Source organism: Talpa europaea (assembly GCF_964194135.1).
Source record: "Talpa europaea genome assembly, chromosome: 7".
NCBI lineage: Eukaryota > Metazoa > Chordata > Mammalia > Eulipotyphla > Talpidae > Talpa > Talpa europaea.
In genome coordinates this window covers 12099608-12115374 of record NC_140074.1, presented here as the reverse complement: position 1 = coordinate 12115374, position 15767 = coordinate 12099608, and the positions used below count along the sequence as shown (strand labels likewise).

The window sequence follows — 15767 nt, the reverse complement described above, 5'->3', positions numbered from 1 at the left end:
CCTGCGCCCCCTCCTCCGCCCCCGCGCCTGAGGTGGGGGCGGGGTGGGGGCGGGGGCGCGCGGGGACCCTGCGCGCACGCGCAGAGGGAGGCAGGGGCGAGGGGCTGCGGGAGGAGCCCGGCGGACGCTGCGGCTTTCGATTCTCCGTCTCCCCTCCCTCTCTTTGTTCAGGCCTGGACTTCTCCTCCCACCCTTTCGATCCAGGGTGGGAGGGAGAAAGGAAGGAAGCCTTAACGGTCGGAGCCCAGCGCGGGGGGAGCCCAACGACGCGAGCGGCGGCTGGTGGGGCGGTCGCGGCCGAGCTGTTGGGGCCTGCGGTCGAGGGGGAGGGGAGCCGGCTTTCGGGCCCGGGTGTTCGGAATCGGTTCCTAAGCCCCTCCCTCTCTCCCTCCCCCTTGCCGGGGCCCCGACGTCGTCTAGGGAGTGTGTGGGTTATCAGATGTGCCGGGGATAATTGTAAGGTAATAGCGAAGGGACGGAACCTGCTCGTGCCCCGGGAGGTCTCTGCTGCTGGTCTCCTCCGGGAGAGGCGAGCACAGAGACGCCGGACGGGACCGCGAAGGCTTTGGTGAGGGAGCGTGGCACCCCGCTGCTCGGAAGAGACTTTTGAGTGCTGATAATAGTTTCTATTTAGGTTGAGATCGAAGGCTGGATTAGCAAAGGAGTCGCTGCCTTGTGTGTGACGTTTCGGAAAGGCAGTGATTTTGTAGACATGTTTGGCAAGGAAGGCACTTTTTTGGTCGGAGCTCTGATTTTATGCATTAAAACCACTCGTTGAAAGTAAGTTCGAATTGTGTTTTGTTTTGTTTTGTTTTTCCTTAATTCAGGCTGTAGAAAATGGTGAAAGAAACCACTTACTATGATGTTTTGGGAGTCAAACCGAACGCCACCCAGGAAGAATTGAAAAAGGCTTACAGGAAACTGGCCTTGAAGTACCACCCTGATAAGAATCCAAATGAAGGAGAGAAGGCAAGTGATGTAGACATACTCTGAAATGTAGCTGAATAGCACTTTGCCGGGTGTAGAGTGATTCCATCGTGGCCTGAAACTTAGTGTCTAACAATATAGTGGCTGAGTTTCTAACAATTGTGTGTTTTTTTTTTTTAAATATGTATTTCTACATACAAGAACTGGGGTATAGGCCAGAGTTGGGGGCGGTGAGAGTAGTTACCAGAGACAGAGTGGGGAGCAGAACAGGCAGATTGAAATACACTGCTGAGGGGAGCAGCAGGCAAGTCAGGAGAGGTCTGCTGTGCCACGTGGGTAGCTCCCTGGCTGGGGATTGAATTCATGATGCAGTGGCCGCAGACAGCTTCAGGTAGCTGTTTTCATAACCCCTTGAGCCACCAGGGAGGTTCACAATTGTGTTTTAATTTTAAAGTGAACTGTATTCCCCTTTTCTGAAACAGTTTAAACAGATTTCTCAAGCTTATGAAGTGCTCTCTGATGCAAAGAAAAGGGACTTGTATGACAAAGGAGGAGAACAAGCCATTAAAGAAGGTGGAGCAGGTGGTGGTTTTGGCTCCCCCATGGACATCTTTGATATGTTTTTTGGAGGAGGCGGAAGGATGCAGAGAGAAAGGAGAGGTAAGGAAAACCTAGTGCTCAGGGGAAAATTCTTGAATTTGCCTCCTTTAAATGTTTAGATGTTGGTATACTATTGCAGTGACTGAACTGTCACTCTGATTTACAGTATAGGTTTTGGGCTTTTGTGGGGTTTTTTGTTTGTTTTTTACGCACTTTACAAGTTTTTAGGAAAAGGAGAAATAAAGAGGTGCCTGTATAGGCACAGACAGGCAGGAGAGCTGCATTTTGCCAAGGCAGCTTACAATACAGATTTTTAAAATAAGATTTGTAACTAAAAATAGGCAATCCAATCTAGTGCTACCAAAAGCTCTGGAGACATGTATACAGACACAACTTTTGTAGGTTACCAAGTATTAATTAAAGGAGCAAAGTATAGGAACATAATTTTCAAAGCCCTTTTTGCAGAGCTTATTTAATCTCCTAGGACTGTAGTGGGAGGAACAGTGATGTTTTTCAATCAAGTGAGTGAAACTTCAGTAACCTAAAAATTTCAAGGTCATAGAGACAGGTTTGGACACAAGTTCATTGCTTTCAGATGTAACCTATCTGTTTGATCTTGATGCCGCTTTATCATATCAAAGTATGTGCCCTTAACATTTAGCAGAAATGTTTTTGCAGGCTGTGGAAATAACAGTGAGTACAGACAGTCCTACTTTGTTCCCAGTATAGCTTACACATGCAAACATGGACTAATGGATATAACCCATTTTAGAGAGTGCAAACTATTGGGTTTCTTTTGAACCTTTTTTAAGATTCATAAAGGAGACTACTGGGTATCAGGTTTGTTTGTTTTTTGTTTGTTTGTTTTTGTTTTTTTTTTTTTTCTTTTTTTAAAGATTTAGTTATTTTTTACACAAGAGCTGGGGTATAGGCTAGAGGCGTGGGAGGGTGAGAGGATTCACCAGAGACAGAGCAGGGAGCAGAACAGGCAGACGACCAAAATACACTGCTGAGGGTAGCATTGGGCGAGACAGGAGAGGTCTGCCACGCCATGTGGGAATCTCCCTGGCTGGCCGGGAATCGAACCTGCGCTGCAGATGCTGCGGACAGCTTCACAATGCTTTGCTCAACCCGCTGTGCCGCTGGGGAGGCTCGGAATCAGTTTTTCTTGAAGGGGGAATTTTTTTATTTTTTGAGGAATTCACCTTAATTTGCAATCAAAATCAACCTCTTAGAATGATTTGTCCCACAAAATAGTAGTGGTTCATTTTAAATATGGATTCACCAGGAAACTGCAACTGAGATAGACGAGAGGTCTCTTGTGGTTTGATACTAGGAAAGTAACTTGCTTAATCAAACTTAAGACGTTTGGTTGTTTTTTTTTCCTTTTTTTAAGCTGTTAACTTTATAAAGCCAACATAAGAAGGGCAGCTTTCAGATTGCCCAATCAACTTACATGGGGTTGTATTTGATGAAAGAATAAAGATGGAGCTAGGAGCAGAAGGATGTAGTTAATGGTACTAAACCCTTCTTTGAAAATGAAAATGTTTGTTAAGCAGATAGGAGTTTGAGAACTTTTTTTTATTCCGTCATAAGGCATTAATGTGTTGTAGTGGATAAAGTCCTTGTTGGCGATCACTAACTAGAAACTTATTAACCATTGGCAGGCAACTTTCTATAGCCTCATTATCCTTGGATGATTGCCACTTTCCACATATAAATGCTATAACCCTCCTTTGAAGCCCCTGGCCACATTGATTTAAATTAAGTCAAAACAAATATAAGTTCCTCAGTAGTTATGTTCACATGGCCAATAGCCTCGTGCGTTGAATAGCATAATATAAAACCTTTTCCATTGCTGCAGAAAGTTAATATTGGACCGGCTCTATGATAAAGAATATAAGAAATGTGCCAGCCCAGCAGTAAATGTGCTGTTTCTACTTCAGAAAGTAAGAAATTTGGTATATTTTTATGAAAGCTGAATAAATATATGAGCTTCCCTGGCCACTCTTGACTAGTTGGAATGTAGTGTACTGAAGATTTTTTGGATGAAGTAATTTAGCATGTTGCTCAATACTGTTTTGAGAGATTCAAAGAATATAATGGGGATAGAAATGCAGGTTTGAATTTATTGTGAAATATGCCTAATTTAAAGTCTGTATACATAGGTAAAATGCTGAGTAGCTCTCAATTTTCCTCATCTAAAATTATATCAGTTTGAGGTGCATGTGTGATAATACGGCCAGTATTCTGCCTATATAATACGTGCTCAAGAATAGGTAGACCCTGTGAAGTTCAGTTGTCATTCTGACTGGTTTTTGGTTTTTGTTGTTGTTTTTTTTTTTTTTTTTTTTTAAGATTTACTGTGCATGCAAGAACTGAGGTACAGGCCAGAGGTGCGGGGCAAGGGGGTGAGAGGATTCACCAGAGACAGAGTGGGGAACAGAACAGGCGGATTGACAGAAATACACTGCTGGGGGGGGAACAGTGGGCCAGACAGGAGAGGTCTGCTATGCCTTATGGGTCACTTCCCTGGCCAGGGATCAAACTCGTGCTGCAGTGGCTGTTGATAGCTTCACAGTGCTGTGACTTAACCCCTTGCACCACCAGGGAGGCCACTTGACTGTTTTTAATAGTGCATTGAGCACAAATAAGTTGCAACATTTTTGATTTTTAATGAGCAATGTTTCGTTCTAGGTAAAAATGTTGTGCATCAACTTTCAGTAACCTTAGAAGACTTATATAATGGTGCAACAAGAAAGCTAGCTCTGCAAAAGAATGTGATTTGTGACAAATGTGAAGGTATGGATTTAACATCTTTAGTAACGCAATGGAACTTGAAGACTTTTTGGACATATAAAATATGAGAAGTAATTTACATAAATGTTGGAGAATGCAAGAAAAACCACCCAACAAAATAAAATTGAAATACCCTGTTTTATGTGCACAGTTTAAATTGGGGGATCATCCTGTGGGATCAGTCTAATTTGGTGTCCTTTTTTTCTCAGTGTTACTCCAAGACAAGCCACTCCCATTTCATTAAATCTTAAAAATTGTCATCCAGTGGCTTCATCTAATATGAGTTAAAGTGTTTTCTCTTTGAATACCCTACTGTTTAATGACAAATTACTGGCTATAAACCTGTAAGTTAAGCTTCTTTATAAATACAACATATTGTTGGAAATAATGTTATCTTCTGAAGAAGATCTTCAAAAATGTTCTCATTTCCCAGTCATCAGCAAGTTCTAAGTACTGTGTTTTTGGGGAGCACATGTTTAAAATTGTGAAATGGCTCCTTGGGAAGACCACAGTTAAAATTGAAGGTGATTGTAGCTGGGTTTTGTTGTTTTTTGTTTGTTTGTTTTGTTTTTTTCACTCAAACACCAGGTAGAGTCTTAGAACTACATTTCATCCACTCTTAAAGATAAAATGTAGTGTTCAGGGGATTGTCTTAGTAAAACATTATTGTGTCTGATACTAAATAAAGTCATACCTTATTTTAACTGTTTAGGCCGAGGTGGTAAGAAAGGAGCAGTAGAGTGCTGTCCCAATTGCCGAGGTACTGGGATGCAAATAAGAATTCATCAGATTGGACCTGGAATGGTTCAGCAAATTCAGTCTGTGTGCATGGAATGCCAGGGCCATGGGGAACGGATCAGTCCTAAAGACAGATGTAAAAGCTGCAATGGAAGGAAGATAGTTCGAGAGAAGAAGATTCTAGAAGTTCACATCGATAAAGGTAAGTTCTGAGCCGCTTATCCTGAATTTTATTGAGTGCTGCAACAAGTTTATTAATACTATATTTTATAATTGTCAAAACCTATCTTTCATAGTTGGATGTATGGGTCCTATGCCAAAAGATAGCGCTTAGCCACATACAAATACTAGTTTTTCTTGAATACTTTTCCAGCACATTTGCAGGAAATACATGAAGGATCTCTTCACTTGATACAGCACTGCCGTCATAGTGTTACAATATTAATTCTATACTATTAAACAGTTACTTATATCCTTTTTTCATTGTAATTAAGTTATGGGAGAGGGAGTTTAGGTGATGAACTGGGAGTCTCATAATCAGATTTTTCCAAACTGATTTGTCGGAACTTCGATTGTGAATAGTGCTGTCAGTTATTGCCTATTGGACTGCATATTCTAATTGCAGCTCTTTTCCTATTAGGATTTAATTTTTATGTTGCCAATTTCTTAATTGTATCAATTTATGAAAACATCTTAAAGTCTATTACAGAAATACATGTTGGTTGTAGAAATTTTAGAAACGTACAGAGAAAATTTAAATCTAATTCAGCCACGTTGAAATACTATGTAATCTTCATATTCAGCTGTTTTTAAATGAAACCTAGTATTTTATCAATAAGATTCTATTAATATTACTAGCATCTCATGAATACGCACATTTACACCGAAATTTTGCACCAGTATTCACCTGTGTGATTAGGGTGCTGCCCTTCCTCCATTCTTCCCTCCTCCCCTCCCTCAATGGGCAAGTCTAGGATGGGTGTTCTCCTACTACCCAGCATGTACTGGGGAGAGCATCACTGGCAAGTGAAGTCATTTATGACATTTGTACCCTTGCTTTTTCACAATAGTGGAACACCTCTTGAGTGTAATTGTTTCAGTAGCGTAAACAGTTACTTTTCCTCATGCATAAAAGTAAGATAGAGTGTGTTTAGTTTATCAAGTGTGTAATAGTCCTTTTTTCCTAAAGCAACATACTGAAATATTGATGGATTAATTGGTATGTCTGGATTTGTTTCAGAATGTTTGGAAGGGCATGAATTGAAGTACATAAAGCATTACAACTACTGAGTATAGATTATTGGCTATATATGTTTGTTGTACTGATAGCTGCATTTATAGAGTGTATATATTCCATAATAGTGAGAAACAAAGGTCTTACTGTTAGGTTACTTCAGTAATCACTCATTGAGAAAAATAATCAGGTGGTGGTGCTACAGCACAGTGATCTGCAAACTCATGAGTTATGTTCGACTGAGGTGTTGTCTAAGCCCTCGCTGAAGTAAAGTTGAATGCAGGGCCAGAGGGGGGCGGGGGCGGGGGGACAGGGGGAGACTGCAGTAAAGTATATCTGGGCCCTAAAATATTTTGCTCTGTTGGAAAGTACTTCTGACTCTAGCCACATGGGCTAAAGGCATGTCCAGCAATAAGTAAAGCTTTTACAAAGAAAGGGCTAAACTGAAGCATTTTTCAGCAAAAAGATTTTAAAAATTTTTAGGTTATATATAGATTTTCTATTTATAAATACCAAAAGTACAGTAAGAAGAAAATTTTTATTTGTTCTGCTATTAGACTTAGTGGAAATAATTTGATACAGGTTATTCTAAGTAAGTAATGAAGTAGTAATTTATCATTTCAACATTTGAGGCACTGTTTGGTAACAGAATAGACATTTATTTAATCCTCACAACGGCCCTAATGGGTTTGGTCTCTGTGGGAAAGTTGAGGCTTAGAAGGTTATGCAACTTGCTTTCCCAGGGTAATCCAGCCAGTGGCAAATACAAGCTCTGAGACATGAAGCTTGTTTCCCTCTAGAATTTGTGTTCTCCACTGTGATACCCTTATGTAAGAAATCTGTACTCATCTAGTCACATGGGTATTCTTGGTTTGGCTCTGTGATTTTTTTTTTTTCTTGTATCCATAAAGACTTGAACATATCTTTAATGTACACACAAACATGTTTAATAGATGGAGAGTTTGCCCTTACTTGGTTATTAAAAATATAAAATTAACCATTTGTTTTTAGGCATGAAAGATGGCCAAAAGATAACATTCCATGGTGAAGGAGACCAAGAACCAGGACTGGAGCCAGGAGACATTATCATTGTTTTAGATCAGAAGGACCATGCTGTTTTTACTAGGTATGAGTTTGACTATTTACTCAAACTTTTTTTTTTTCTAATACAGCTTTTTTAAAAAAAAAAAAAAGATTTATGTATACAAGAGCTGGGGTACAGGCCAGAGGTTGGGGGTGGGGAGTGAGAGGATTCACCTGAGACAGTGGTGAGCAGAACAGGCAGATTGACAGAAGTACACTGCTGGAGGGGAGCAGCGGGCGCGACAGAGGTCTGCTGCGCCATGTGGGTCAGTTCCCTGGCTGGGGATCGAACCCAGGCTGTCCTGGTGATAAATCTGAGACTGAACTTCCAGCCTAGCAAGGAGGCCCTGGAACCATTTTATGAACTAAAATAGTATATAAATTAAAGTTTATTGATATAGCATATCCATTGCTGTGTGTATGATGAACTTATAATGAATCAGTATGAGAATATGATAGTTAACAGTGAACACTTGTTAAAAATAAATCCATGACTAATTTTAAAATATAGGACTGGAACTGGGTTCCATTAAATCTTTGGGGACTAAATCTTGAAAGGGAATTGAATTTGCATTCATTAAGACAGCATTCACAAGCATCCAAAAAAATAATGGGAAATGAAATGGTCTTCAGCTCTAGATTTTTTTTTTTTTTTTAAAGATTTATTTATTTTATACAAGAACCAAGGTACAGGCCAGATGGCGGGAGGATGAGAGGATTCACCAGAAACAGAACAGGGAACAGAACAGGCAGACTCATGAAATACACTGCTGAGGGGAGCGGCGGGCAAGACAGGAGAGGTCTGCCACGCCATGTGGGACCCTCGCTGGCGGGCCAGGATTGAACTGATGCTGCAGAGGCTGCGGACATCTTCACGGTGCGGCACTCAACCGCCTGCACCAACAGGGGAGGCCCTCCAGCTCTAGATTTTGATGCTGTCATTTGCTGTGAATCCTTAAGAATTTCTCTGGAGAGTAATCTGCCTGAGTAAAGGTTTTTTTTTTTGTTGTTTTTTTTGTTGTTTTTTTTTTTTATAGAGGCATGTTTTATTTGTTTGTTTGTTTGTTTGTTCATACATGCACTGGGTACAGTCAGAAGCGCGGGAGGGTGAGAGAATTCACCAGAGCCAGAGCAGGGAGCAGAGCAGGCAGAAGGACTGAATTACACTGCTGAGGGGAGCAGCGGGCGGCAGGAGAGGTCTGCGCGCCATGTGGGACCCTCCTCCGGTGGCCGGGGAGCAGCCGGGGATCGAACCGGCGCTGCAGAGGCTGCAGGCAGCTTCGCAACCCAGCGCTCAACAGCTGCGCCACCGGGGAGGCCTGGTTTTTTGTTTTTTTGTTTTTTTTGTTAATATACATTGGAAAAGTAAGCAGGAGAGTGTGGTCTTGTCCATAGGAAATATGCTGGGCACTGTATTACTTAGATCATGTACATGAATAAATTTTTGCTGTTCCTTGAAATTGATCCGGTCCATACTTATAAAGCTTAAAATAATCAGGATCTGGTCTAGATCTGTTTGACTTACATTGTAATATCTTCTCTCCCTGTGTATGTTTGCTTTCTTTCAACCTTACTGGTGATATATTTTCTCCCCCATGCGAGAAACTAGATTTTAAATTAAGCAGCGAAGGGCCTGGTGGCACAGGGTTAAAGTGTTCATGCTATCAAGCTATCACCAGCCACTGCGGCCTGAGTTCAGTCCCCAGCCAGGAAGCTGACCCACATGGTGCAGCAGAGCTCTCCTGTCTCGCCTGCTGCTCCCCTCAGCAGTGTATTTCAGTAGATCCGCCTATTCTGCCCACTCTGTCTATGGTGAATCCTCTTAGTCCCTGCACCTCTGGCTTATATCCGAGTTCTTGTATGCATAAATAAAAATTTAAAAAATAAAATTAAGCAATGAAAACAATTCAGGGATGAGAAGTGGGAGAGGCTGAGTAGAATGTAGAGATTTTGAAGTCTTGCCCAGGAAATGGGAGCTGGCACTTTCCTCATATCTAGTTTTTCCTCATTTCCTCACTCTCAGTTCTGATTTTATAGTGGGGAAGGGTATTTTTATGAAAGGGGCCTTTGCTGTTAAGAAAACAGAATTGCCTGCTGAGGTTCTTTTGGGTGGTTTGAAAGATGTAAGTATGTATTGTATTTATAGGCGAGGAGAAGATCTATTCATGTGTATGGACATACAACTGGTTGAAGCATTGTGTGGCTTCCAAAAGCCAATATCTACTCTTGACAACCGAACCATAGTAATCACCTCTCATCCAGGTATGGTAACTAGATGAGCTTCTCTCTCTATTCTGATGTTCTTTTTTTATTGCTGACTGCTTGTACAGTCAGTGAGATGACTTATTTTTCTTGCTCAGTTACATATCCTTGTAGACTGAGCTGAAATTACAGTTTGCCCTTTGCAGGCCCCTAGGAAATCCATAAATGAAAGGTAATAGGATTGCTTCTCATGAATTTACCCCTATCAGTGAGCTAGAATATTCCTGATCTTTATTTTCTTGCCTCGTAAAAATGTGACTATATTTAAAGAACTTGACTTGAATGTTTTTAGGTCAGATTGTCAAGCATGGAGATATCAAGTGTGTGCTAAATGAAGGCATGCCAATTTATCGTAGACCATACGAAAAGGGTCGCCTAATCATTGAATTTAAGGTAAGTTACAAAGTAGTCAAGGAATATTTGAGAATAATTAGCTTATTAGAATGTGATACAGAATAACTTTTTCAAATGCAGGAAACATTTTCAGTCTTAGTCCATGAAAAAATATACTGAAATACTTTTCCTCATGTTGAGCATTCTTTAACAAGCTGGAGCAAATTTGTTTGCCTTTTTGGCTACCTGAAGATTAGTATGGGAGGAGTGTTTGCAAATGGGTATTAATGAAAGACTTTAAGTGGAATCTTAAATTTCAGCAGAAGCACTTAAAGTAATGGGGATTTGGAGGCAAAATATATTGCTTGTTTTTTTAATAAGGTGATTCAGAAATAATCCGACCTATTTCTCAATATTAAGTGACTGTTTTTCACTCAGACATCATTTAATAAAACATCTTGGGGTAAAGAATTACCATTTTGAATGAGTGCTATTTAAATCACAGGATTAAAATACATAAAGTATATTTATATACTTCTATATAAGTATATAAAGTTCTTATATAAAGTACTTACTGGATAGAACAATGATCTCTATAGTATAATTTCACTAGGATCATTATTTTCTTAAAAGACCTGATTGTCCTTCAACTCTAGTTCATAGTAGTAGGTGGAATTCTTTCTAGAGCATGTGTTTTAACCTGGGGTTGTAAGATTTAAAAAAAGTTTGTGTGTTTGAAGAGGGAGGATGGGTTGGCAATAAATTTGTCTGAAGAACTAATGAAGTAAATCAAGTTAAAGTGGAGATTTCTTTTTATAGGTAAACTTTCCTGAGAATGGCTTTCTCTCTCCTGATAAACTCTCTTTGCTGGAAAAACTCCTACCTGAGAGGAAAGAAGTAGAAGAGACTGATGAAATGGACCAGGTAGAACTAGTGGATTTTGATCCAAACCAGGAAAGGCGACGCCATTACAATGGAGAAGCTTATGAGGACGATGAACATCATCCTAGGGGTGGTGTTCAGTGTCAGACCTCTTAATGGGGCCAGTGAATAACACTCACTGCTGGCAGTTTATATGCGGTAGTGAATGAGTGAAGGACTATAATCAATACGATCACTACTTGGCAATTGTTTTTGTTTTAATATTCAACTATAGTAGTGTTTTAAAGTTAAATGAAGAATAAACTCAAATATAAAAGCTCCAACTTTGCCCTGTATGTATGATGACTTCAGTGTGCAAGATAAAGTTTAATACCTGTAAAAACTACTTTTAAAGAATTGCTCCTAGCATTTGTTAGGCCATACATTGTAATGATTTTGGCTATCTATGTACATGAAATAGTGTAGACTGAAAAGTTCTAGGTGTGTGTATTAATTTCAGTGTATGACCCTTACTTGTTTAAACTCTGAAAGTTAAAACTGTATTTAACTGGCAGTCAAAGAATTTAATTTGTTAGGGCAGTGTTTTTCTGTATAATTACTTGTATTAAGTGGGATTCATTGTGATGCCTCTACATTTATTCTATTGCCTCAACTGTTATTTGACGGCATGATAAATAATTTAGCCTGTGGTATCAGTGATAGAAAAGATAACCTTTCTAAAGAAGGGGTTTATCATAATATGCTGCTTCTTGAGGGCTTGCACTTGTAGAATTGCATTCCCTTTTGCTGTGCCATCTTTTTTTTAATGAGTCCTTGTTACATTTTTGTTCCCCCTTCTCTTTGGACCATGATAAACCTCAGTAGTGACTTCTGGAGCACAGGATAACTTAAGAAGCTAAGAGTGACAAGACCTTTACATGAAGATGTCATTTGCATGTATGAGATAGAAAGGTGTTTATTAGATAAGTTACAGGCTTACTTTAAATCATTTATGCTCCAAGGTAACTGTAATTTAATGGTGGTAGTATAGCAAATTATGATGAATAGCTTTAATTGTATGTTTAAAAGTCATGTTTGCAAGCTTAAATCTGGGTATCAGAATTTAAGCAATTCTTGAAATGTGTGAGTGTCTCCTTAATATACTGATTACAAAGCATTTCCAGTGTGTGTCACTACAGGCTTTTTTTTTTCCCTCTCAGATGAAAATACTAACTTTCCACTAAGTTCTGCAAATTGCCTTTCAACTACTTCATGAGATATATCCAAATGGAAAAAAAGTTTTAACTGGAAATAAATATTTAATATGAAACAAAGGTATTCAGTGAAAGTAGAGGGATGAATTATGAACCAAGAAATGGGGATTTAAAAAACTTTACAGACACTGGAATGAACCTTATGCCCATTTATCCGTTTCTGAGTTGCTGGATTTATTCTAATGAAGTTTAAAAATTCCAGTTGTAGAAGTGGGAAGTGCAGTTCCTGGCTCCAGCACTAACTCCACTGTTAACTGTGATGCTTGCACCTATTCATGTTTTTCTTGACAGGATATGTCAGTTTTTGAAAAACTAAAACTTGATCTAAAGAATAAGCCCAAAACTTCAGTGTGTGTTGTCATAGTGACTTTCCTCATTGGTAACTTCTTTCAATTCTTGGGTCATCTTTTTCAGTCTGTCTGCTAGATAAGCTACCTTCTTGTTTGGCTATGAAGCAGTTTTTCAGGAAAACATTAACAAATCAAAATAAAATGGCAAAATTAGTTTTCATTAGATTTATATGCAGTTTAAAAATTTTGCAATGAACATGTTATGTAATACACTTAAAATTTTAAGGACATTTTAAAAATTAAAATACAATAATCTTTACATGAGGAGGCTTTCCATATTTCCAAATCAAAACCACAGCTTAGTAGGATAATCCAAAAATGGAAAACAAGTGAGAATGTGGCGGAATTGGAACCTGTATAATCCTGGTGAGAATTTAAACTGGTGGAGCTGGAGGTGGCTATGGAAAAGTTCGGCAGCTCCCCAAAAAGCTAAACATGGAATTACCATATCTAACCCAGTAATTCTTTAATACCTGTGTGCCAGTTTCTTACTGTGGCATCATTCACAATAATCAAAGTGGAAACAATCCACAAATACAAAAAATGGATCAACAAAATGGCATGTATATATGGCAGACCCAAAGGGACAAACATGAAATATCTAGGCAAACTCAAGTTGGAGCGCGATGGAGAATTAGGGCTTTGTTTCTGCTGAGGGGTGATTGAAAAGGGCAGAATAATGATGACTGCCAATAATTAATGAATTACGTAAAAGTGGTTTAGTATATTTTACACGTTTTACTACAGTAAGGAATCAAGTGGAAGTACTAAAAAAAAGTACAACCTGGAGAGGCAGAAATAGACCAGTTTGTATTCAACCCACCAGAAAAAAGATACTAGCCAAGGTCACAAGTGAAATTCCTAGCTCCAGCACTAACTCCACTGCTACCTGTGATGCTTGCACCTATTCATGTTTTCAGAGACTAAAAATAACAGGCTGATAGTGGCCCATGAAGGTGCTCTCTGGCAGATCTAACTGAATTTGGTATCATCTTTCCTGCATATGGAATTTCTTGTCACCCTTGGCTACAACTGGAATTACCTGGAAAGCTGTGAAACAGACTGAAAATTTGAATCCCACCCTTGGGGAACTTGAGTGTAGTTGAGCTGGATTATAGCCTCCATAGGATGATTATGTACAACCAAGGATGAAAGCCACCAGTATAGGGGTACGGCTATATCAACTATCTATGACGGTAATGCAACTATTAAAATTGCTGTGGACGGTCAAATAATGGTGGTCTTTGTTTTTCACCTAGTGTGCACGGACACTGCATTTGACACTGAGACCACAGACCCTTACAGCTTAACACTTAATTGCAATTTCTTCACTTGAGTAATGTGGAAAATAGAAGCATAGGATTTAGTAGTACAATCAACAAAAATGTTAGCAAGCTATGGAGATACAAAGGTGCCCTTTCCAAGGGTTTGAGTCTTGTTGCACCTTTATCACTTTGAGTTTTTTTTTTTTTTAAACTGTACTATACATCATTGTTCATTTTTGTACAGTGTTTGCTTTCTTTGCTCAGGTATAGTCTCCACAGTATTTCCACCAATTCACCCGTGCACCATCAGCATAGTCCCTTGTGCTCTTCCCGCCATCGTTTTGATCCTTCTCCCTCCGCCCCCCCCACAGAATGTCTCTGATTTATAGTTGCCTGTTTATTTTTGTCTTGCTTTGTATTTTTTCCCAAGTCCTTATTTGGTTCCCCTGTATTCCTCCTATAAGTGAAACCATCCGATATTTTTCTTTTTCCTTCTGATTTATTTCACTGAGCATGATCCCTTCTAGCTTCATCTAGGTTGCTATGAATGGCATGAGTTTATTGATTGCTGAATAGTATTCCATTGTGTATATATACCACATCTTGATCCAGTCATCTATTTTTGGGCATTTGGGATGTTTCCAAGTCTTAACTATTCTAAAAAGTGCTGCAGTAAACATGGGGGTGCTGGTGTCCTTTTGAATTAATGTTTTTGTATGCTTTGGGTAAATCCCTAGGCATGGAATTGCCAGGTCATATGGTAGCTCCATTTTTAGTAATCTGAAGAACCACCACAGTTTTCTATTGTGGTTGGACCAGTTTGCATTCCCACTAGCAGTGTAGGAGAGTTCTTTTCTCACCACATCCTTACCAACATTTGTTGTTGCTAGTTTTTTTTAGTATGTACCATTCTCATTGGTGTATATCACTGGTTTTTTCTGCAGCCTTGTGAAGAGTTAAAACACTTGCTTTTTAGTGAGGAAATCAAGACAACTGGCTGTCAAATTTGAGCGAGAGTGCTGAGCCCCGCTGCCACAGCTGGGTTAAGTAGGTCTCTAGTAAGCACCCAATAATTTGCCTTTCAAGTAAGATACCAGGTGACACTTAGAACCACTGTTCTGGCCAAAGTTAAATGACAGCCAGAACTGGCATTCAGATTCTTGCCAGTGCTTTTCTCACTGCCTGTGGCCAATTCGGTAGGTAGAATTCTAATAAAATTTGAAGAAGCAGGGCCTCACTGGTGGCATAAGGGGTTAAGATACAACCTATGAAGCTATCCTGTAGTTTTAGTTCGATCCCTGGCTGGCCATGGATTGAACTTTTTTTTAAGATTTATTTTTATTTATACATGAACCGGAGTACAGGCCAGATGCGCTGGAGGGTAAGAGGATTCACCAGAGACAGAGTGGGAAACAGAATAGGCAGACTGACGAAATACACTGCTGAGGGGAGCAGCGGGTGAGACGGGAGAAGTCTGCTCACCACGTGGGTTGCTCCGAGGCCAGCGGGGATCAAACTGGCACTGCAGAGTCTGCGGATAGACTCAGTGCTGTGCTCAACTGCCTGCGCCACCAGGGAGATCTCTGGATGGAACTTTTAAATAAATCTTCAAAAAAAGATTGATAAATTTTTAAAAATAAAAATTTATTTATGCATACAAGAACTGGGGTACAGGCCAGAGGTGTGGGGGCATGAGGATTCACCAGAGCGGGGAGCAGAACAGACACACTGACTGAAATACACTGCTGAGGGGAGCAGTGGGCAAGATAGGCAAGGTCTGCTGCGCCATGTGGGTAGCTCCCTAGCTGGGGATCAAACTTGCGCAGCCCCACAGGTTGTGTCTCAACCCCTTGTGCCTCGCCACCAGGGAGGCCCACATGTTCTTTAAATGGTGCCTTACACGTTACCTGCATGTATCAACATGTCACCATAACAAAGACTGCTTCACCTTTGTACTCCGAAGAATTCTGCAGTAAACCACTAAATTTAATTTGCTTAATAAAAACAATAACCAGGACCCAAAATTGCAAATTATGACCCG

At 40.0% G+C, this 15767-nt stretch overlaps 1 protein-coding gene across 1 annotated transcript; it reads left to right on the top strand.

The window, feature by feature from the left end:
- Positions 1 to 837: 837 nt before the first annotated feature.
- Positions 838 to 11014, top strand: DNAJA1 (DnaJ heat shock protein family (Hsp40) member A1; the record flags this gene model as incomplete). Its single annotated transcript, XM_084238462.1, has 8 exons — positions 838 to 969; positions 1410 to 1587; positions 4225 to 4329; positions 5039 to 5266; positions 7310 to 7424; positions 9528 to 9648; positions 9941 to 10036; positions 10796 to 11014. The coding sequence occupies 8 exons, from the start codon at positions 838 to 840 to the stop codon at positions 11012 to 11014; spliced, it is 1194 nt and encodes a 397-aa protein (XP_084094588.1).
- Between the last annotated feature and the right edge of the window lie 4753 nt (positions 11015 to 15767).